Source organism: Stegodyphus dumicola, chromosome 2, assembly GCF_044657685.1.
Source record: "Stegodyphus dumicola isolate Sdum_Otavi_A_Nest chromosome 2, ASM4465768v1".
Taxonomy (NCBI): domain Eukaryota; kingdom Metazoa; phylum Arthropoda; class Arachnida; order Araneae; family Eresidae; genus Stegodyphus; species Stegodyphus dumicola.
Window position 1 is genome coordinate 279,965,123 of NC_140769.1, and position 26,157 is coordinate 279,991,279.

The window sequence follows — 26,157 nt, forward strand, 5'->3', positions numbered from 1 at the left end:
ATTTAATTAAAGATTTTCATTATTCTAAAGAACTTTTTGTACTTAGAATGTATAGAAGAAACTGCTTATTTTATTTTTTTAATAATATCAGTATTGAAAATAATACAAATATATTCAATATGCAATAAATTTTCAATTTCCAGATAAGCAGCTTGAATTATATTCAAATAACTAATCCTACATTTATATTACATAATTCATTCAGATGCACTTAATTTCTAGTTTTTCTTGTTTAAAGTATTTAAAAATCATCAACAAACACCAAGGCAGTATAAAAGGAAAATACATTTATTGAGCAATCAAAATATTCACAGAAGTGACAACAGTTTGAGTAACAAAAAAATAAGTCATAATAATTTATCTTAAAAATTAAATAAATTAATAGACTTAATGTCAAAACCATTTTTTTTTTCATGTAGATTCAATGTTTAAAATTAGCTTTAACATTTCGCCAAGCCTACAAAATATATATTGGATTCCCAACTTCAGTCAAGAGGAAAAGCTATAGTTTGAAAGACAATGTTTCACCTACGAAAGGAATTAGGATTTAGTAAAATATGATCATATACTAATACTATAAAAACAAAATATTAATAAAATACTGATGTTGATATTTTTGGCATTATGCTTTAAAATGAGTACCAAACATATTAATTACATTTTTACAGCAATACTATAGTACATAATATTTTATAAAATTGTAAAATTAATAGCAGGAAGTATAATAGCTGGCAATCAATGGCTTCCAGAAGATTTGCCATATTTTTAGTAACTAGAGCTTCTCACTTTGAACAGTGTGAATACAATTAGACCTATAAATATTACAAAGAATCTAAAGTCCTTCTCATATTTGTAATAGGAAAAAGAAAAACGTGAAATTTTTTCCTAAAACATAAATGCTAAAAATATATTTTTAATTTAATATTACAAATATAATAAATCTTTTCAAATATCAATAGCTACAAATCTTCTAATAATATATTATTTCACAAATAAAAATATACTAAGTAGTCAGTGTGAAAAATTCACATATGGTTTAAATTTCCTGTATCACTGCAGTATAAGACCTGTTAAATAAACAGAATCCCAATATATATATATATATATATATATGCATTCATTTTAACAAGGTTATAGGTATATATATTTATCTTTAAAGGCATAGTGTTAAAAGACATCACATTTTTAACATATTTCATCAACTTACATGATTAAATGATGAAATGTTAACAATAAATATGTTACGTGTTTATAAAGAGAAATGAATAACAAAGAAAAATACTGACTTACCATTTTAGTATTTTAATAGAAACTGAAATTAAACACACTATTTCTCTTGAAAAACAAAGTCTATTAATATGCAATTTATGAAACAGATTTGTGTCTGCAATACATAAATTTATTACATAGATTAATAAATATGCACATTGGTATGAAAGTTATTACATAGCATCCCATCAGGGAGACTTGTCTGAATTAATCTGTTCAATATTTTCTTTTTCTTGTAATCTTACTTGCAATGATTTATCATATACCCAGTTTTCACAGATTTCATGGAAAGCCTATAGTACACGTAAAATTAAAAAAAAAAAAAAAAAAAATTACATTAACTTTTCCATATTAATAATATAATGCACAGATAATATATACACATAATACTTTCCTTTTTAAATTTAACATCTGATATACTATACTGAATTCTGATAAATAATCATGTATATTTAATTACACAAATAAAAGCACAATAAATTTCTCATCTTACATTTTAGCAACTTTCTGAAGTGCATTAAAAGGTAGTGAATTTTAAAAGGAAAAAAATCATAGAAAATAAAATTTATCTCAATTTCAAAGATAGAGCTATGAAAGAAGTATGCATATTACAATTGCTAATAAAACAAAAGCCAAATATTAAAATTATCGTCACACTCCATGGTGCTTAAACAGCAATGATTCAGCAGAAAAAAATTTTCTACAGTAAAAAATTAACCACACACAATAACAGAAAACACAAATAAATAAAAATATAAAAAAAAAAAAAAAAAAAAAAAAACTGAAAGGTTTCAGATTTAAAACTATGTCTAAAGGGGTGTTTTTTTAATGTTTTGTGTGCTACCTTTATTTATTAAATATCATGTTCTTCGTACTTAAACCATAAAATTCAGTTCAATAGCAATGTTGAAATAATTTTAAAATGAGTCTATCTTTAGAATTATGGATACACAGTTCTGCAAAAGCTGGAGATAAAAAGGTTTTTTATTCCCGGTAGAGTGTTGCCATGGCTCGCTTTGAAATCCTTGGGTTTGTTAATCAAAAATTCGTTACAAAATACACTCATGTTTGTGAAAATTGCAACACCATGAAGGACTTACGCGAGTGAGCTGAAATTTTCAGGAAATGCAAAGTAGCGCATGATATGCAAATGATTAGAATTGTAAATCCGTAGCGCATGCGTATGCTGAGCAGCGCCCTCTGAACGGCTGATGGATCCGAATAAATAGACGGCTGTAGCGAGGCGTGTATGGTACAGATTGAGTACAGATTGAGTTAACGTGTGGTAAACGTTAACTCAATCTGTACTTATGCCTCGTCGACGAAAGAGAGCGAGATTTGAACAACTTACAGAGTTTGAACGAGGGAGAATCATCGGCCTTCGTGAAGCTGGATTGTCGTATCGTGCAGTAGCCTCTCGTGTGCAGCGTAACAGCAGCACAGTGATGCGCGTTTGGAAGCAGTGGACGGACGAGTGTCGGACAACTCGGAAATCCGGGAGTGGACCCCGAAATGTGACGTCAGCTCGCGATGATAGACACCTGGTCCGCATGGCGCGACGGACCGTACAGCTTCCTCTAGACAATTGGCAGCACTGTGGTCAATAGCTACAGGTGTTTCATTGTGTGCTTCATCAATTCGTAGACGTCTGCTGCAGTGTGGACTGCGCGCACGGACTCCTTTATACAGGATCCCCCTAACGCACGACCATCGCCGCCTGCGGCTACAATGGGCCAATCAGCATAGAGACTGGCGTGCTGATTGGCAGCATGTCGTGTTTTCTGACGAATCCCGCTTTAATTTGTGGTACCATGATGGCCGCATTCGTGTCAGACGCTATGCCGGTGAACGCCACCTTCCGGAGTGCATTATCGAACGCCACAGTGGACGAACACCCGGAGTTATGGTCTGGGGCGCCATAGCATATCATAGACGATCTCAATTGCTACGAATTGTGGGCAATCTGAACAGCAACCGGTATATCCGTGAAGTTCTACAGCCCGAAGCTGTTCCCTTCCTTCAAAGCTTGCCAGGCGCTGTATTTCAACAGGACAATGCCCGCCCTCATACTGCTCGGATTGTTAAATCCTTCTTTGCAGCGCAGCAGGTACAGCTTCTTCCTTGGCCTGCGTGTTCCCCGGATATGTCGCCAATTGAACATGTATGGGATGTCATTGGTCGGCGTCTTGCTCGTGATCCTCGTCCTGTTGCGTCTGCAGACGAACTTTGGGTACGCGTACAAACGATATGGAATGCTCTTCCTCAGTCAGACATTCAAACTTTGTTTGACTCCATGCCACGTCGTGTAGCAGCACTTATTGCGGCGCGTGGTGGCCACACAAAATACTGATTCTGATCTCTTGTTCTTGTTTGTTTGCTTTGAACATTTAATCATTTATTTGTACCACTACCACTCAACTGTGTATTAAATTGCATTCAATTATGACGATTCCTTCTTGGTGTTGCAATTTTCACAAACGTGAGTGTATGAAATCAATAATAAAACCAATTCCAAATTTCCCATTTGGTCTTCCACATGCCCATATTCGTAGGAAGATGACGTCATTCAAAATTCGATGGCTCTATGTACCGTTGTTTTATCACAATGCGAGAAATAGACAGCCATTTATGCAGATTTTTCATTATTTAATTTCTTCAAATATAATGCAGGACTCTAACATTGGGTGGTAATAGTTTGAAAAGTGAAACGGACATTTATAGCGATTCAATGCAAAATCGCAAAACAAAAATAATAGTCCTTCAGGGACAAAGCCCCTTTCGACTAACAATGCAGTAAATTCCCAGTAAGAGTGCAGAATCAATAACGTTCAAAAAATGGAATATAACTGGCCTTCCCCTTTTTTATTATAGCAGCAGAAAAGCCCAAATGAACAGTTGTTGAGTAGACTTCTGAACAAAAGCAAAAATTATTGATTCAAAAGAAGGGGGAGGAACATATTTTTAAATAATAAGGGGATTAAAATTTACTGAGGACAGATGGAAAATATGGGTACTGATAGTGTCATTCTTCTTGACGATTCAGAAGACATGATAGGATAATGACAGTTCAGAAGAATTATATTCTGAATGTGAAGAAGACTTTGAAACTGATTAACCCTCTGGCTGATCATCCCACGATTTCCACTGGCAACTCAAATGTAGCAAAATTTGCTTATCCAGCGATTTCTGCGGGCATATGTTTTTCTTCCTTTATTGAGGTGCGCATCCTGTTTTTTCCCCGTTTAAGCATTGAAATAAATTATATACAGTATTAGGCATTTAGTTTACGTTTTGGCCAACAGCTATCGTTAGTTGTTCACTAGATTGCGGCATTTGAAGGCACGTGGTATTAGCGCTCAAACTTCACTTTTTCCCACTTTTTTCTTACAGAAATGGCTGCTAGAAAACGTTCAGCTATTATCTTGATTATTTAATTTAATTATTGAATTATTAATTATATTTATTGATTAGGTTAATAATTAGATTGATTATTAATTAGATTTATTGAATCTGGTGCAAAAACTGTGAAGTTGGACTTTGCCTTGAACCCTGAACTCTATCATACTAAACTGCATTTCTACGGTATTTTTCCCTCAGCGCTTTATATTTTCTTGAATTTTATACATTTTACTTTTTTATATTACGCAATAAATAGAAATTAACTGTAATTCGACTGAAATTTATTTTAAAAAAGATTTTTTTTCGTGATAACATCTGAAATTGGTTTTTCTGGCAACTTAGTTTTTCATGATAAAAATCTATATAAAAAATATTTTCCAGAAAGAAAAAGTGCATTTTTCAATTCTCCAGTATATATAAATTTAAAAATATATATAAAAAAAAAAAAAAAATGGAAGCAATTTCGGTTCTCAAATTGAGCAGTCAGAGGGTTAAGATGTAACTGCTAAGATCTCAGAATCAAACTGATACTAAATAATGAATAATAATGTCCTAATAAATAGTTAGTAGAGTTGATTAAATCGAAGTTTATTAAATAAAATAATCTGTTAGAAACATAGTAAGATTTTATTTTATTAGAATCAAAGCCCATTGGCAATCTTAAAATCAAGGGGCCGCATCCAACAATCAATTAATCTAATCTTAGAATTGAAGAAATATGGTACTGAATTTTTATTTATTTGTTAATAAGCAATTTCTAATGAAAAGCAGGTACAAATGGCCTTTCATCAGTAAACTTTATTGAATGGCATTTACATAATCAAAGAACCATATAAAGTGTCTTATCTTGTCCACATACTAGGATTTTTCAAAAGATTTTCAGAAGAATATTTAACTTTGTTCATATATAGATTGAAAAACATAGCTACAAGCTTCACTTTTTTTAAATACAGATCTTAAATTACAAAGTTTTTGAAAATAAAATACAAACTTTTATGAAAACAGTTCTAGTGCTATGGACAGCATGATTCTGCAAATATACAGTCTGATTTTTTAAATGGATTCTGTAGGACAAAGATTCTAATCAGCAAAATATCCACTTTGCTTTATTATGTCAGAAAAATTTACGGAAATATTACTAATTAACAGCTCATGATATCAATTTCAAATTTAATAACGAGTCCTATATCACCTTATTACGAAACCCTGAATCACCAAAACAAGCAATTTCTGTTTAGTTTCTTTCTGAATCTAAAAAAAATTGTTCAAAACTGATCTGCTTAGCAATAGGCCTTGAAAATCAGATTCATTTATTATCGCAAATTTTGAATATCACCACATAGTAAACATTTTGCTTACTGAACTTTGAGTGTTAATGTAATTTTTTGTACAGTACAAAGTCCGTAATCTGGACGTCCATTATCCAGAATGATCTATAATCCTGACCTCAAAGCTACAAACTTTTTTTTTTGGTATGGTTTACACGTGTGCGTTTAATATATAACGGACGGTATAGGCTAAAATTATCTTTACTGATTCTAAGGCATTTTAGTTAATGTTGCAGATTGTGCTGTTCCTTAATCTTCTAATTGGATCCGGCTTATTATTTTTTATGGACTGTTAGCACAATTTTATAAATATTAAGCTTGAACTTTCGATTGTGTCAAAAAGAGTTTTCAGTTCTGGAGCTGCCAAAGGATCTACAAAGCGAAAGCATGTTTCGATGTCCATCAAACAAAAGTGGAATTGCAGCAAAAAATGGATAAAGGCATATCCGTCTAAAAATTATGCAAGGAGTACGACATTAGAAAGTCATCAATCAATTAACGGACGACAAAATCTTTAGTATGGTTCTAGATCCAGAAAATATCACTTCCGATAGTGAAGGAATTTACAGAGAGGTTACTGAAAATGACAACATTTCGATTGACAAGTTAGTCGGTATTCTCGACACAGCCATTACAGGACTTGAACAGTGGAACTTTGTAACTGAACAATAAATTATGTCTGTTTATAGAGTTAAAGAGAAAGTATTAGCACAAAAAACGAAGGAAATTAAACAACTTACATTGAAAGAAATGTTTAATAAAGTAAACAAATAAATATCAAGCCTCTTTTTTTTTTTTTTTTTTTTTTTTTGTAAATTTTGATACCCTTTAGATCATAATTGCTCTTTATTTCATAAATTATGGTTTCATAATTTTAATTGTGTAATTTCTGCATGCCATCTTACTAGATTTAAATTGATAATCTATAATCTGGAAAAATCCCTAATCCGGAATCCTCGAAGTCCGGATTACGGACTTTGTACTGTATTTAAAACCAATAATTTTACTAACTGAGATTTTTTTAATGGCCCATATTTTAAAATCGTTTTAATAAAATTCTCAATCTTGTTTTTAGAAATTACATAATTAGAAGAGTATGTACAGGATTGATATTTAAAGAACTAAAGCTTGCAGATACTTTTAAAAACAAAAACACTGTTTAGACTTTAACAAACAAAAATACTTAATCGTGTAAATAAATAAATCATTACCCTTGTTTCCCACTTTCTTTTGTTTTCCAGCCTTTCCTTCGCTTCCTCTCGCTGCTTCTGCTCCAGCAAGAATTTAGCTTCAGTAGCAGCTTCTACATTTCTTAATCTTAATGCTGTAGTTACATCTTTCCATAATCTAGAAAGTGTTAAATGCTATACATGAAGCAAATCATACCTAACAGTTATATAATATGATTAAACTTATGATATGAAAAATTTATGCACTAGTTAGCATTAAGTGCAAGATTAAAATTTATATTAATATGTTTTTAACATCAAAAATATCCCAGCAGCATATGTTTTACATCTTCATTTTACATGACAAGATCTGATATTCAAAATAATGTTGTCGTAAACATCATTATTAGTTTAAGCAAAAATAATAAGTAGTTTGTTAAAAATTAGGTAAGATGGTTAATCTTCCATATAATCGGAAAGAGCGCCAAACTTGGCGAGAGTTTTTAATTTGCACGATTTTGATTTGGTTGTGGTTTCCGGCTGCATGTTTTCCTGTTGCAAACCTAGAGCTTTATTTTGGTGACTGATTCTTCACAGATTTTTTTTTTTCTCTTAAATATTGTGTTTGTTTTTAAAAGTTTTACTGTTTAACATTTGCAGGAGGTTAAGCTGTTGTTGGTGGGGAAATATTGGATTTCAGATGATGTAAAGTTTATAATTTATGAATGTTTCCATTTAATTTTATTTAGTTACTGTTTTATCGTCAGTTAATTATTACTTTTTTGAAAGTTTTGTGTCTTGCAATGTGGCAATCAAAAAATGTGGAATGTTTAAAGTTTTGAATGAAAGTTGTTTAGTTTGTTGAATTCCAGGAGGATATTAACTTTTATATTATAGTGAGTTGTTAGTGTTGTATATTTAGCAAGTTGTTAGTATGCATCTGTTGTTAGTGAATTTGAATATATTTACTTGGTTGACAATTTTGGAGTACAAGGAAAGTGTTATACAACTTATTATTTAATTATTTTATTATTCATTATACTATTATACTATTTTATCATGAATTACATAGATAGGACTATTTTTTTAATTGCAAAGCTCATGGACTTTGTTTTACTCATCTAGTATTTTATCATCTCATTTTTCTATTCTGTTCACATAAAAGAATGGCGTTTCACTACTACGAAACTTAAAAGTTACTATTCTGTTTACATTTTAAAATCGCATCTTAGTGCTATCATTGCCGCAAAAAAAAAAAAATTCACCACATTTTGAAGGCCAAAATAGTTTGGCGCCAACTTACCCCACTTATGGATAATTAGCCGATGAGATGAAAGATCTTTTAAAAAATATAGTATTTTAATACTCTTCATCACAGTGCAATAGGTTCATTTACAATATCTACAAGAAGAAAAAAAAAAAAAAGTTATAGCTGAATTCAGTCATCTATCTTTAGAACAACAATCTTCCTTTCGTTGCCTTTCTATAACAACTGATTTTCCAACAAATGTATCCTCAGTAATCTTACTTTTATTTGGCCTATGTTATGTTCTTAAATTTCCCTAATTTTATTGTATTATATCACCTTCTTCCTGTTCGGTCAATAGGTTATTTCATTTCTTATTTAAAATATTCATAAAGTATAAGAATGTTTTTCAAGCAGTTTTACTTTTAATAGATATATCAATAATTAAATGCCAAAAGACGCACTGACACTCAAAAATTAAAAATTCAAATCTTTAGGTTAAGGCAATTTATTTCCTTTATGAGGCACAACACACAAGTTTCTGAAGTACCTGCTATGGATTTTTGCAGCTGGTTTCTGCAGATTCTAACAACAGGTGAAGACACTGACATCCATTAGTGTGGTTATGGTCATGAGCAATGACATGACATCTCAGAATATTATATTGAAATACCCATGAAATATGAATAGCACTGATAAAAATAGTTCACTTTTCCCTTATATTCAAACAACAAACAAGAACAGCCAAGCAGTCTAGAACAATAATATAATAGTTACACTACCTCGACTTGTCGAGAATAAAAATAAATCTCAATATTTTTCATTTAACATATGAGGCTTATTAATTTATATAACATATATATATATATAATTATTTGCAGAATCTTTACTGCCACTTTCCCTCCAAAATGCAAATTAGCTCCCGTGTATTTAAGTGAGGTTTGAATTTGTTAAGTCGGAGCATGTTCTGCTGTTGAAGGCCATGCTACTAGGTTTTATATTCTACGAGGGTTGGAACTTTAATAGTGGCAACACAGCTGAAAAAATGCTATGCAACAAAACCAAAGAATATCGTGTATACCACACGTAAACTACATACCTACCTTACCTCTCAGCAAAAAGACTCGTCCTGCCTACGTCACGCACATGTGGAGTGACGCGAAGACCGCGAGCTTGTATTAGCTCACGGTCTAAAGTAAGTGTTGTCAGGATGTTTTCAAAACAAGAACAACGATGTTGGATAAAAATTGAATGTGCCAGAGGTCGTACAGCACGACAGTGTCATCAAGGGCTTCAAGAGGCTTGCGGGGAATCTGCATTGCCTTACAGAACCATAGCAAGATGGGTGATAGCATTCAATGAAGGGCGCCAAAACATGGCAGACATGCTGTGACCAGGTTGTCCGAGTGTCAGCGATGCAGACATTCAAGCTGTTGCCGCACTAATGGACAGTGATCGCCGCCAAACGATTCGTCGGCTGGCCGGACAAACAGGATTAGTGCATACGACTGTGCTGCACATTCTGAAGGAACGCCTGTCCATGATAAAAATTGCTTCATGATGGGTTCCACATCAATTGAAAGAAATGCAGAAATGGCTACGATACGATGCTGCCCAAACCCACCTGGAGCACTATGAGCGCAAAGGAGATGCTTTTTTATGCCGTATCATCACACTGGATGAGACTTGGGCCCGATCGTACCAGCCAGAACTGAAACACCAATCAAACGAATGGTGTCATCACGGGTCACCACGATTTTCGAAATTTCATCAGAACCCCAGCAATGTGAAAGTTATGGTGTTATCCTAACGCATACCGTTCCCCCACAGCAAAAACGCCGACACTTTCTGCAGAACGCTCCTCTCATTTTGCATGACAATGCTTGGCCGCATGCAGCGCAAGCTGTGACTGATTTGTTCAAGTGATGGGGCTGGGAAGTGCTTTACCATCCACCATACTCCCCTGATCTAAGCCCTTGTGACTATGACTTAATTCCTAAGATGAAGGAACCACTTCGTGGCACTCGCTTCCAAACTGTTCCTGAGATTCTTGTGGCAGTAGACTGGTCCGTTCAAACTATCAACAAAACAGGCACTGCTACAGGTATTCTGCGACTTCCACATCGTTGGAAACGGGTTGTACACAATGCTGGCGACTATATTGAAGGACTGTAAAACATAGTGACATGAATCACTTTTGTATTCCTTGTAAATAAATAGTTGCCACTATTAAAGTTCCAACCCTCATAGATGAGAGTTCCGGTCTTCGGTATTGCTTCTTGCCAATAGTTTTTATTCATGCCAGTGAACATGAACTAAAATCCCAAATCAACTTTTGAAATTAAATTACTCTGTGTAGCCTTTGGCTATTAGCTATTTCGGTTTTACATTTGAATTTCGAATTGCCTGCCCAGACGGTTAAGTATTTAGTGATTGTCGTACCTAAAGGCCCGAGCTCAAATCCCTGAGAAGAAATGGATGCAAATTGTTTCTCCCTGTATAAGTTCACTTTTTAGTTTTGCTGCTCTCCTTCCTCTTTGCTTGTTATGTCTACAGTTGCCTTTGTAATCTGGCATTAGGGGAGGAAAAAGGTCTAAATGTTAAAGGGCAGTGCCTCTTTGGTGTTTACCTTACCATTTTTTGTACTGCAAAGTGCATTCAAAAGACTGGATATTACCCCTAGTACTAGATCAATAAAATATACAAATGATTTCATGTGAAATATTTTAACCTTTTAACTGTCATGCCCGAGATAATCTCGGGCACAGCACTGGTGTTCGAAAATGTCACGCCTGAGTATTACTCGGGGTAATTTTTTTTTTTTTTTTGAGTGCATCGTATTGTTATACCCAAATATATATCGGGAGACGTTTATTTCGGCTTCATTTCTTTGTCAAACCTGACTATATCTCGGGAAAAGTTAATGTGCACTCAATTCAATAGATGACAGCACTTTACTGAAGATTTCAAAGGTTAGAGGTTATAAGTTCTTTGGCTCAAAGTGCACGAGATCTTTTTGTTATAAAATGGCGTCCAGTTCTTTGAAACGTTATATAGATGATTTAGATTCTTCAACCGAAGATGAAGGATGTGTGTCTGATGAGCAGTATTCATGATACTTCCATGGTCAGCCTCAAAAATAAAAAAATGAAGATATACTCAAGCCGAAGATTGTTTCTAACTACAGTCTAACTATGGGTGGTGTAGATCGCTGTGATCAGGAAATATCCTTTCATCCAACAATCCGAAAACGTTAGAAAAAATATTATAAAAAGATATTTTTACATATACTAGACAAGGTACTTTGGAACTCATATTTACTGTATAAAAATGTAGTTGGGAAATGTATTACATTTTTAGAATTTCGAATCCAAGTTGTAGAAGAGCTTTTACATAAATATGATGATGCAGCTTCTGGAGAAAAGAATACTGGAAGACCGCCTACAATAGATAACCCTGCCCATCTTACTGAACGACATTTTATTTCCTATATTCCTCCTACTCTTGTGAAATGAGAGCCTACAAGACAGTGCAAAGTGTGTTGTTCGAAAAAGAATAAAAATGGGAAAAAGATAAGGAAGGAAACATGATTCTGGTGTAGTGATTGTGGAGTTGGTTTGTGCTTGGAAAAGTGTTTCCAGTTGTACCACACAAGACTGAATTACTGAACTACTAATAGGTATTCACTTTTATTTAATTTTTCATTTATTTATTTTTTAGAAAATAATTAATTTTTTTTTTTTTTTCATTTTTAGAAAATAACGCTCCACTAGAAGCAAACTTTACAACTGCAATGTTGAGTGGCAGCTGCCTCAAGCAAATATGCAGTGGCTACAAAACTTTAAAAATTTTACCCATGTACTTCAAAATATCAATTTTTAACTACTTAAGTATATTTTATTTTGTACTAAACATTTGATTTTTCCAATAAAAAAATTTGACAATTTGTGTACCCAAATCATCAAAATAACTCGACAGTTAAAGGGTTAAATCTCAATTGGTGCAATCCATTGCAATAAAAGCAAAAAAAAAACTAAAACTATAATCAAATGAAAAGTGATACATAAATTACATGAGCAATGAAGATAAATGAAGGACACACAGTTTTAAATTTTCAGAAAATTTTTTTAAAAAATTAAAAAATTAATTTTTTATCTTATATTCTAAATGTTTGTCTTCATTCAAAGTGCTAGTAAAAATTATTCTTTACGGCTACTCCAATGCAAAGAATGATTTTTTTTTTTTTTAAATAAAAAAGACCCATGGCGACAAAAATCTACCTAAGTGGAGCTGGGCCCTTCAATTTCTACCAAGAAAGACGGCAAAGCAACTCGCAGCACTTGTTCCTAAAGAAATATACCAAAACAAAAAAAGCACCAAGTGTTCAACTTTAAGGTAAAAGAACAACTCAATTACCATATGATATAATGCCTTCACTTTTTCTTTTTGACTGTTGTGTACTTGTTTCTAAATCATGCTTTCTATTTATTAAGAATTTAAATTGCCAGTAAAGACCATTTTAGTGAAAACATGATTATTTTTACAAATCAGCTAATGTGATTTCTCCACTTAAATATATTAAATTTATATATCAAATTAAGATTGCATATTGTACAAGATTATTAACATAAATGAAGGTAGCAAAAGGCTAAGAATGAAATGAAAAATGACTTACTTCCTAGATTCATACTCTTCTTGTTCAACAAGTGGTTTTACTCTTTTTTTTATTATTGGAATTGTTCTTGTGTCAACAAATATTTCAGTTTCCTAACAAAATAAGACTATATTATAAAAACAAAAAAATATAAATAAAGAGCCAAAATTTATTTCAGCAACGTCTGTGAAAATTTATCAGATGGACCAAGCAAACCTTAAATAAGGAATTTTGAAAAATTAATGTTAAATAATAATAGAAAATAAAAATCCAACCACAGTCTGAGCAATTTTTCAAAAACTGTAACTTTATTTAAAATATTAAGGGGGGGGGAATCAAGCATTTTTAACACCACCTTACTAATCCATTATAAATTAATAAAGGTAGCTTCTAATACTAATAAAAATATTATGTGGGCACAATTTGCAAAATAACAGACATCTCTGAAGCAGTTACGTCGATTTTTATATGCTGTCAAATATTTGGACAGAACCTGAGTACCATCCAGAAGTTTCCCACATCGTCAACAACATATTTTAATGTTATTTTTTTTAATACAATTTCAATATATTACCATTATTTTAATGAAACTTATCAATGTTACAATGTTTAAAAAAAAATCGCCGAAAAATTGCCAGATCTTGGAATTAAAAATTTACTATAGAAACTGATCTTAAAAATCGCCAAACTGTTCGTCGCCAAATTTAGAGCCGTCAAATAAATGAATTCCCCTCCCCCAAAGCAAAAAGTTGTTTAAGATCTCTTCGTTAGAAAAAGTGAAGCAATTTCGAAATGCTCATGTTTCACTTCTTGCTCAGAAACTCGAGTATCCCACCATTTACATTAGAAATAGGAACACATTATACTCCATTCAATAGATAAAAATATTTATCAGTGAAATGCCAAAAATATACTTCCAAAATGCTAATTTGCACTCAAAATTTCAGTCATAAAAACAGACAGAAATTTCACATGATTAAAATTAAGGACCTTCTCCCGATTTTGGCCGAAATTAAGGACTTTTAAGGACTGACTCTTAAGGACTGTACGAACCCTGCCTACAGTGCAAATGATTAAAAATGGATGACTTATCTATTAGGGAAGCACTCTCAGTGCATATGTCTTGCGGCTTGACCATTTCCATCCTTAGCCCCATACATGTAATACATATGGGTCAATTCCTCATTACTGAACCTATTCATCCTTCTCCTGCTATGTCCTTACTTGATATGATGTTAACGTGACCTTTTAAATTTAACATTCTGTGATTCACAAAAAAAGAGCCTTTCAAGTGCAGCATGCCTATCAAAAATATAATAATAATAATAATAATAAACACTTTAAAACAAGCTTTAGTACTAAAATTAAAAATAATTACTTGGGAGACTCTGTATCAGTATCAGTTACACAGAACTGTTATTCTCCAAAGGCATTCTACACAAATAATAGTCACTAATATGCAGGCATCAGTTTAGAACACTGCTTTTAATTCAGATAAAAATGGTTTCAACACTTTTTTCCCACTATATATACATTTAGAATTCACATCTCATGCGTTAATAGCAATTAAATCCTCCTCATTTTCTTTTACAGAGTACTTTTATTTTCATCAACAAAACAAGTATATCAGTACTTCTGATAATCTGCGATACACCATATGATGTATGAGAGTTGATATTTCAGGTAGTAATTTCAGAAACCATTTAAATACACAATAAACAATAATAAAAAAGTGTAGATATAATGATATCAATGAAGCTTTGGAAATTTTAACTATATATCCATAATGATTATTTCTCACTAATCTACTTTTTTCTTTAGCGAAAAGATGTTCATAAATCTAGAGGACTTTTGCATATCTTTAGACAACCAAACATTGCTCATACAATTAAAAAATGTTTAAATATTTCTCCCAGTATTCTCTCTATAATTTTCATCTGATCTTGATTCAAAATTTAGAAATCTAGCAGCAGATATTTTCTAGTATACCAATTATATTTGTAAACAGTTTGAATTTCATACCATTTCCAAATGCACTGCAGATAATATGCAAATTATAAGAACCAATATTAAATGACCCACATTTTCTAATCAGTTTCATTTCCTTATCTAGTAACAGAAATGCAGCTTTATTAACACTGGAAGGGTCTAACTTTAACAACAATAAGTAATTCAAGTCAATATTGCATGATTAAAATATGGATTTAATGCTCACTCAATTGTACAGAATTATAGCAATAAAAAAATAAGATTGTCTGTTTTTATGTCTTGGTATCAAGTTAATTGTAAATAAAATCTAATATGTTAACAAACTTTATGGCTCAACTATAAACACTAACTATTTTTTTATTATTATTATTCTATTATCTCATATAATGGATAATGATAATTACACATACTCATGTACACATCCATTCTCATGCTTTCATTTGAAAATATTATATCAATCATAGTATATTTTCTGGTCATATATTTCTTCAGATTCACACTTCAATAACTTAAGAATACCAAAATTTTTAAAAGCATATCTTTAGAATTCTAGATACAATGTTAAGTGTTAATATACACTTTTTCCCAGTCTTTTCTTGGCTTATAATATCAATGTTAAGTTTTTCTTAATAAGATGACAGTGTTTTTATTTGTGCTCTTAGTTTTATCTAATTTTCTTTGCACTTATATCACATAAAATTCAACTACAAAATCACAAAACCTTTGGAAAGCAGTATATCTTTAAAATTTCCAATAGAGTGTTAAGTTCTGCCACATTTTTTTAAATATCTGTTATATAGTCATATTTGCTATATCATTTCTTTAAAAATAAGCATAGCGATAACATTTGACGACAGCATCCTTTCATTTGAAAAGTAATTCCACGCAAGAGTGAAATGGACACAAAACTGAGGATTGAGGCTAATGCATTTAATGGCTTCACAAAGAGAGCTCATCTTCATAATGAGCTTATTCTCATTGCATTTGGCATAATTCAAAGAATACATTTACTGCTTACAAATGCAATATGCTGTTCTCAATCACATAAATGTTCTAAATATTTATTTTATTTGTCAAATGCCAGTTACATTGGCCATTAGGCCATTAAACTCCTTGCTTGAAAATAGTGCTGAAATCTACAAGAAAAATTTGTCAGTGCTTCACACTCGTCCAAATGTTCTGCCATCATTGGCCATCCACTATTACATAAAACACACAATGGTGAATCAGCTAGTCCAATGTGAAATAAATGATTCTGTAGACAATCATGTCCCATCAATAGTCTAAAAGATGCAACCGCAACTGTTCACGGGTGGTCAGGAACAAAAGCTGGGTTTGATAATAGAACACTCCAAGGCTTGCCCTCACAAGCCCGAGTGGCAAAATTTGTAAAAGTCTTTGGATATGTTAGCGACGTCAGAAGAAGCTTAATAGAATGGAGGCTTGCACTCGTTTTTGGCTTTTGGAGAACCGTAGCTTGCTTTTTTGCAAGCATATCAGCCATCTCATTCCCATAAATACCGCAGTGTGAAGGTACCCATTGAAAAGATAAATATCAAATCTGAGAAGTTTTGGATTATCTCATAATTTTTTTTTTCACAAAAGTTTTTTCAGAATTTTAAGTAATGTACCTCTTCCAGTTCAGCAATTTCAGTCAAAATCTAATATAAAAGTTTTGGGTTATATTTTTTTATTAAAAACTTTTATGGGCTTCAAAATTAAAAGTAAAACTTCCATTTTACCCAAAATATAATCAACTCTTTACATAAATACAAAAAATTTAAATATGGAAAATGGAAATTTTTGGAAGTTCCATATAAGAGTTATTGTGGACAGAAAAATCGTCACATGCATACACACATATAATAGTAAAAATGGTAAAAAATAGTGAAAATGTGTTATGGAAACCCTAATTCATGCTTATTCACTGAAAACACAGTATTAAAATTTTGTACCGAGTTTATTACACCTATGTACAGAGTGCAGAACGTAAAACCAGCCCATCCCTTCATGAGACATCAGGAGATGAATAGAATCAATGATTAAAGAGTCAACACATAAAATTAAATGTTAACAATGTGAATATGAATTCAACAATGACAACAAGCTCGGGTATCGAACATGGCATCATCAAACACTCACCCGGCTTCACACAGCGAGGCCTACTTCTCAACTGGTTTTGGCTGCGGCTGCAGCACGGAGGTAGGAAATAAGAGGAGAGGCTCTAACCGGTTTTTTCCATACACTGCTTTGAAGTACTGTTGATCTTTTCATGGAGACCATAACATTCAATAATTCGCCATTAAGATTGATGGGTTTTGACACGATCAGATGTAAACATTTTGTAATTACATCGTAAATTTACGTATAAATGTATATATATATAGATTATCTACAATATTTCAGAGTTCTAAGTATGTGAAAAGAATACACTTTTAAAGAACATTTCATTCTGAACGGAATTAAATGCTATACTTTTCACAGAACAGTTTAATTTGAAAGAAATATTTTCACAAGTTTTCACTAAATACATTAGAAAAAAAAATTTAATGGTAATTTGATTTTAGTCGGTTAAGGATTACAAAAATTAAAATAAAATTTTATTGTAGTATTAATATTAAAATTACGCATCATTTCTTTTCTATTTACAGAGCTTCTTCCTAAAATACTTTCTCAAATATGAATAATATTTTAGCTTTTGGAGCCTCTTTTAAATCTAAAATCTGAGTAAATTTATAATTAATGCTCTATTCAGTTCTATTTCAAATTAGAGCACCTTTTATTTTAATAGTGAAATATATTAAATATTGATACTGATTTCCATGAACTTAATTTTCTCTGAATATTTCTGAAAGGGAATAAAAACATTTTTTTTTTTTTATATCATTTAATACTTGTAACCGAGTCATTATCAAATGTAAGGGGATAATTCTTTTAATACTTATCAGAATTTTTTTACCTTTAATTTCAACAATTCAACAATACATATTCTAAAACTCTTCTTTAGTACTTTCTTAAGTACGCATCTCATAGAATTTGCTTTACAATACTATTTAACAGATTGCTTTCCAGTACGAACAATTCATGTTTAAATAGTTTTATAAACGTATTTGTCAACAGAATTTCAATTTATGTTTACAATTAAGGTTATTTATATATTAAATATTAGATAATATTTAATCATTATAAATTTAGATATATTTAATAACTAGATTTCTTCACAGTAACTTCTTTACACTTTATGAATGAATGAATCCTTCATTTCCAAATACATTTATATATAATTTTATAAATATTTATGATTTTTTTAAAGGCAGATCCTTGCTTTTTGCAAGCATATGCATAAATACCCATACCTATTTCATATTTTTCGTTTTTGGCGTGCGCAAATCTTCAATTTCTGTGCATTCATTACATTTTTCGAGTAAAGAAGTTTATAATAATTTAGCATATGCCAGAAGTTATTACATAAAAAATAGGTATAAATATAATTTGAATGAAAATTATTTTTAATACGAACTCAAAGGTCAGTCTTTCTTCGAAATTCCTTCATGATGGCATTTCTCCCTAAGGCCTTACTCTATTTAATAAAAACCTAACCTATGTGCCTAATTACAAATGTTTTAACATGCACAATTTTATATTTACATTTAGCCATCAAGTTTCAAACTTTTGACATAAAAAAGTTTTAGGATACATTCTTTAAATCTTCAAGTAAATATATTTTGGCATGGCACTCAATACCTCTTTTAGCGATTTTACCCATTTTAATAATTCTCTGATAATATAATAAATAATAACTATCTATTTCCCATTTAAAAATTAACCTCATTGTCATCAGATTGCAATTTATCACATAATAAATGTTTCTTTCATGCAGAAGTGTGCCATTTTTCAATTTGTATGGAACTGAAATACTATCAAAGCTGTCAAGGGAGCTTCTGGATGTAAACAAAAAGCACTCTATCTGGAGACCAAAGCCTGAGAGCAGTGCTTCACTTGTAGTGTGGGATTGCCCCTCCTTTCCTTCTTACCTCCACGGGCTGCAGCTGCCTTACACCTGCAGGTCACATATCCCGACCCAGCTCAACATGCCATCTCTTGGTAGGAAGCTGAAAATAATTTAATTGTTGGCAAATATGCAATATACCCTGATATTATGACAGGTTGGTTTTACGTGCTGCACCCTGTATAATGGTCAGCAGGACGCTACGAAAAAATATTCCACAAAATTTCAAATGTGAAGAAAAATATAGATAAACAATCCACAAAAATGTACAGTATAAAGAACAATGTAAGCAATTTTTCTTTTTTGAAAACATAGAAAGAAAATATAAGCCAACACAGACCACTGTATGAACAAAGTTTCAAAGTAATGAAATTGGATTATATTACTACAAAATGGATTACATGACTGCTCAAAGAGATTACTATGCAATTCTCAAGTGGCATTTGACTTCTCATCTGGAAGAGGTTTTGTCAGTTTCACAAAGAAGTCCATAAACATGTGTGCCCAAGATGAAAGAGCACAAAGAAGCTTTTTGGATAACTAGCAGTGCCAGTTCATTATCTTAAATTATATTAGGTGCACAGAGATTTGAGAATTTCCTAAATATTATTATAAATGATAAAAATTATAATATAAGTATTCTGAAAATATGTCTACCTGCATAAAATTTACTCTAAAAACCTTACAATATGCATAAATTAAAATGATATCGTGGAAAACCTTATTAAGAGTTTAAGAAAATCTTCAACAAAGGCAATTCCATATACTACTTCACTTCTTTTTTCTTTATTAAATATAAAATAATTATACTAATAGTGTTTCACATATTTCATCAAATTACAAGCATCATCACTAGAAGTTTCTGCATATAACACTTATTAAAATCAGTGATTTAAAAACAAATCTACTGAGTAAAAATAATACACTGTAAGTAATGAACTGCCATATATTTTTAAAAGATTCAAAACTTATTTTTATCATAACTTTTAAAAATTTAAATTTTACAGCTCATTCATGAGAATCTACTTCTAAAAGCAGAATATTAATTAAAAATCATAGAATTGAATTAAATAAACAAATAAAGTATACTGTAACAAGAAATTCAATGATGCAAAATTAATTTCACAGCTGTTTAATAAATACTGCATCCAGAATAGTAAACTATTAAAGGTTAAGTCCTTAAAAAAATCACTGTTAATATATATGTAATTCATAACAAAATCAGCAACATATTCTCATTTTAAAATGACAAAAACAAACAGTGATTGAACAAAAGTTCAAGATATAAGTTAGTAATATTATGTCTTTGGTAAAAAGATAAAAAGTTTAAATCTGCTTAAAATATTATAAAAATTATGCAAACAAACAAAAAAAAAAAACCTTAATATGCTTGCATTAAAAAGCTGTATGGCTGATATAATTTTAATATATATAAAGTATACCCTCACAAAAATGTAGAGATTTAAATTACGATTCCTTGGTAAAATAATTACACAAATTATCTTCAGTCTTACCCCAGAAGCCCATTTAGCTTCCATCACTCCATTCCATTCACCAGTTACAGTAAGAAATGATTTCTTTTCATTTGGACCAAACAATTCTGCAGTGATGCGGTGTTTTTTCCCACCATAAATAGGCTAGAAAAAGAAAATAATTAAATGCAGCACAAAATAAATATTTTTTGACCTTTCTATTAAAAATACTAATTCAATAAATCAATTTTGAGCATTAAACAGCATTTTGATAAAATAAATAAATAAAATTACTAATTACCAAATATCTTATTTTTGTCACTCAAACCAGCAACAAAAATTTATTGCAATTTACACATATCTATCATAATTTAATAGTAGGTTTATTACTGCAAGTTCACACAATAATGTTACACAAACAACTTCTAAGTTGTCTATTTACAAAAAGCAAACAGATAAGATACCAGAATAGACGGAGCTGAGAATAAAGTTAAGTCTAATTTATGTAATCAGGGTCTAACTTTATATGCATTTTAGTTCAACACAACCAAAGACTTATACATTTTAGTTGATAGAACCAAAGGCTAAAAAAAAACTTTTCTTAATTTTCATAACCTTTCAATATAAAATAGTATTGAATATAAGATGTATAAGATGTAAGTATGCTATAATATATATAAAAATATGCTGCATAAAATTAAATTATCTGGATGGTGAAAAATTCAACATTTTTATAAAATTAAATAAACTCATCTGACAATACCATGACATTTTTATCACAGATAATATTTCATAGCAAAAAAGTAAAAATTTATAAAGTGCATTTCATTTTTATTATTATTATTAATTGCATTGTAGCTAGATCACATTTCATATTACAGTGTACACGCTCCAAAATTTGTTACCCTTTTTCAATTGAGCCATAACCTTTTGCCAAGCTTGCAATTGTTAAATACTTTTCTGGAAGATCTGGATTTGAGGCCACCAACTTCATTATTAGTGATTTCTTAATGGGTTTGATTGTGAGCTCTTTACTATGAGAGTCCAGTTTGCTGATGCTGCCACCATCCACTTTCAAATATAATTGCTTGGTGAGACTGAAATCATCTTCTAATGCATGAATGATTTATTAGTTTCTGGCATGGTTTTCATCCAACTTTGGAAAAGAATGGACAATTTTCACTTAGATGCCATTAAAAGGTTTTTGGGAAATTTAATTTCCAACAATTCTTACAGCATCTAAAATACTGAGTTGTATAGGAACTGGAGGAGGGGAAAATTACTAATTGTACAACTTCGAGATTGTGTTACATTTTGATCTAATGTATATAAATAACTTACATGGAAAGGTACCCATAATATGTGCTTAGTTATTTTTCATAATAAAACATAATGCTAACATTTGTTTACATGTTTGTTAGTCAAACCCCTAACAAAAAAATAAAAAATTATAAAATGCATTTGCTTGAATTATCAGAACTATTAACTTTCAACTACTTAACTAATAATGACAATTCATACAATTTCAATGTAATTAAAGTAACATTTTCTTAGCATCTCTACAAAAGAATGCCATGAAAATTCTATGTACACTATCAGTCATCATAGTAATTAGCAGAATATCTGTGTTAAAAGTACATAGAAGTATCATAAATCACAAAATGATCTATCAGTTCATTCATGATTAAAAAAGTACCACAATTAAAATATATGTGGTTCAATCAAAATAAGGGCAAATTATCATAAAAAAGTATGGTAATTCAGAAATAAATAAATCATAATGCTAGATCCAATAATAATCATAATCCAAAATTTATGGAATTTTTTTTTTCAATCGTATATTCAAAAACACTTTTATTCAGTTCCTTAATGAAATAATTTTCCATTTCATAATTTAGTAACATTTTCAAAATCACAAAAAACTTGTAATACATTTTAAAATATTATAACCAATTTAAAGTTTTTTAAAGACTTTTATCAGATCCCATCAACAAGAAAAACAATTTGAAGCTTAAATGGTTTTGCTATCTCTGGCCATGCAGAGAAGAGAAAGCCATCAGAAAAGGAATATGGTTTGAAAATTCACATGTTCCATTTCTTACTAATCTACAATTTATTTATTTGTGGTGCAAACAGCTGACTTTCCAGTGATTTTTGTGAACGACAACTTTAAATGAATCACTACACGATGCTGGTTTGGAACAATTATCTTATCTCCAAGACATTTGTTGCAATTCTTTGATGTCTAATCCTAAAACTAAGATCAGAGGTACAGGTAAAATAGCACATGAAAGTTTGTTCACAAAAAGGAAATATAATGTACATCATGTATTACTTCAGTGGTTTTTTGGAAGTTTATGTCAAGAAAGAGGATTGCTATCCAAGATCACTCTGCCAAAACTTTAATGGATGTGATAAAGAATAATATAGCAGATGGAACAATTATCTGAAAAGGTTACAAATCATCCCAGTTGAACGCTGAGAGATATGATCTTTTCAGAGTGAATAATTCGTTCAGTTTTATTGACCCAGTCATGGGTTCTCGCACCCCAATCTATCAAATGTTTTGGGGACAGTGCTAAATGGTGAAACAAATGCCAAAGAGGTATTACCTATCAACATCTTGGCTCCTATTTAGTAGAATTCATGTGGCATTGCATACATTCGAAGGCCAAAATGCAGCACAGTTATACTATACTAATGGATATATACTATACTAATGGATTCTATACTATACTATACCAATGGATTCAGTTATACTATACTAATGGATAGTTGTAAATTTAAATTGTCTAGTATTCCCACTCATTTCAGCTTATGTTTTTTCTCTAGTAATTAAGAATGAAATAAATTATTTGTAATAGTAATTACTTGTGTAATAATGCAATAATGCTGTTGAGAAAATCACCAAAAAGCTCATATGTAACAAGCACTGTTAGAAGGGGACTTCTTTTCAGTTTGCTGAGAATCTTATCAGTTTATAAAATGTGGCCTCGATTAGGGAAGGTAATGTAAACCAGCACTAATCTTCAGAGATATGAAATAAATGATTACTTTTGCAAATATGTAGTTGTCTTTCATTAAATTTCTATATACGAAGGTAAGTTGAAAAATAAGTTTCCCCTGTCGACTGTGGTCAGAGTTGTGTATGAAAGTCAAAAAATAGAATGAGACATTAAAGATATGACATACCTTTATTTTTCCACATAGGTACCAAGTACATTGAGACATTTGTCATATCGCTTGATAAGCTTCAAAAAGCCCTCCAGGAAAAAATCAGGGCTTTGCATATGGAAGAAGCGTTGAACGTCTATGGGCGAAAGGCGGCACAGCAGGAAAACGCGCATGTCACCGATACACCATTGGGTAGAGGTCGCTGCAAATCAAGCAGATGGCGCTGTTGCAGTGCCTGAGCAAAGCAGAGACCAGCCTCTCATTTGAGCCCCGGTAGGTATGGAGAGAAGGTGCGTTTTGAATTTGTGCTCAAAGGAGGAAGTGAGAGCGGTTATCTGCTATGAATGGGCACGTGGAGTATCAGGAACAGAAATTCACAACTGCCTCCTGGAAGTCTATGGGCCAGGTGTGATGTCGAAGCAAATAGTGCGGAGATGATGTCGCACATTCAGTGATGGACGTCAGCAAGTGGAGGACATACCGAGAGCTTGACGGATGCGCACGGCCACTACAGATGCAAATGTCAGGAAAGTGGATCACATGATTAGAGCAAACCGGCGTATCACCATTGATGAAGTAGCGGAAGAACTTGGAATCTCACATGAGCGAGCTCAAAACATCATCCATTACATTCTTCGATACAGAAAAGTGTCAGCACGATGGATGCCCCGACAATTGACCTCGACACACAAGGAACAACGCATGGGGGTTAGCCTGGAACATCTCATGTGTTACCATAAAGATGGCAATGACTTTCTGTTTCGGATTGTGATGGGGGATGAAACGTGGGTCCACCATTTCACGCCAGAATCGAAAGCTGCATCTATGGAATGGAAACATCCGTCATCACCTGTCCAAAAGAAGTTCAAGACAACTCCCTCTGCAGGTAAAGTGCTCCTCACAGTTTTCTGGGACGCCCAAGGAGTTTTGTTGCTGGACTTTTTGGAGGTTGGAACCATCAATGCTACACGCTACTGTGACACCCTGTCGAAATTGAAAGAGGCGATTCGGAAAAAGCGGCCTGGCCTTCTCACATCTGGCGTTCTACTGTTGGATGACAATGCCAGACCATATTCAGCGACGGCAACGCAGAACCATATTGCAACTCTTGGTTGGGAGCGCCTACACCATCCGCCATACAGTCCTGATCTCGCACCAAGCGACTTCCATCTGTTTCCGGCTTTGAAAAAAAATCTCGGGGGAAGGCGCTTTGGAAGCAATACTGAAGTGAAACAAGCCGTTCAACGCTTCTTCCATATGCAAAGCCCTGATTTTTTTCCTGGAGGGCTTTTTGAAGCTTATCAAGCGATATGACAAATGTCTCAATGCACTGGGTACCTATGTGGAAAAATAAAGGTATGTCATATCTTTAATGTCTCATTCTATTTTTTGACTTTCATACCCAACTCTGACCACAGTCGACAGGGGAAACTTATTTTTCAACTTACCTACGTATTTAACTACCCCTACTTTTTTGTCAGTATATTATTTTATCCTGCTATATTTTAAATAAACTGACTTTATTTTTAAATTATTTTTTACATTTTCTCTTCGCTGAGAAGTACATAGGATCTCAGCAAACTTGCATGGATGTTCAATTTCATTTCTGACCAATAAAAAATCAGCTAGTATATTCAAATTCAATGTATGTCATTATAAACATAAGTCGAAAGTAATCTGTTAAGAATATTTCTGACTTCCACCAGAACAGTCCTAAATTCTTTGAAATGCAGTTGAGCTCTGCCTAAGACCCTTTTTTAATGCTTTTCATTAGGCATTTATAGAATCCCACCCATCATGGCACAAGCTCCATAATAAAATTTCATGGTCAAACCTTTGGTTGTTAGAAAATTTTGAAAATCTGCTCCTTTTATTATACTGTTAATCTTTGGTAGCATATTTAAATGTTTTTGCATTGTCTGAATAAAAGGTGTGACAGTTCCCTCTTCTTGACATGAAAATTTGGTTGTAAATATATTAGAAAAGAGTTCTTTCAATGTCTGAATATCGAGAGGGGAAAATTATGTGAATTAATTTTTGAAAGACACAGTTACAATAAAAATATAACAAACGAAAAGTAGTCATGGATAAACTACAGGTAACTATCACAATATTGTTTCTTTAAAAGAGACATTTCAATAAGAATGCATAATATTAACACTACAATATTTAGTAAGACACCTTCATTTCTACTTCCCTTTAACTCCTGCTCATTCTTATTGTTGTCTCTGCTACTTCTTAAGCCTCAACTCCTGCATGAATAATTAGAGGATGAATGAGCAGCTGACTTGATTCAATAATACATTAAATGTTGGTTTGTTTTTGCTTCACTGTAATTATCCAGTTCTTGTATTAGGCAGGCATTAAGTTCAAGAGTTAGAAGGGAAAGATTAGGCGTAACCTTCGCAGATAGTTTAAGAGGGATCTTTCTCAGTAAGAAGAAAACAA

At 31.9% G+C, this 26,157-nt stretch overlaps 1 protein-coding gene across 3 annotated transcripts in view; it reads right to left on the reverse strand.

Annotated features, from left to right (window-relative positions):
• Window positions 1-272: 272 nt before the first annotated feature.
• The window catches only part of LOC118193912 (oxysterol-binding protein-related protein 9), a 106,016-nt gene continuing 80,131 nt past the window's right edge, over window positions 273-26,157 (reverse strand). The window contains exons 18-22 of one of the 3 annotated variants that reach the window (XR_015039905.1): window positions 20,578-20,700; window positions 13,087-13,178; window positions 7,208-7,343; window positions 1,291-1,562; window positions 273-528 (exon numbers count right to left, since the gene is read on the reverse strand). Coding sequence is in view for 2 of the 3 variants with exons in the window: in XM_085812219.1 (XP_085668345.1) it covers window positions 1,458-1,562; window positions 7,208-7,343; window positions 13,087-13,178; window positions 20,578-20,700 (456 nt within the window). In the remaining variant the exon portion in view is untranslated. Of the gene's footprint in view, window positions 1,563-7,207; window positions 7,344-13,086; window positions 13,179-13,209; window positions 14,368-20,577; window positions 20,701-26,157 lie in introns of those variants that run through there. The other 2 variants (XM_085812219.1, XM_085812220.1) reach the window with 2 other exon arrangements.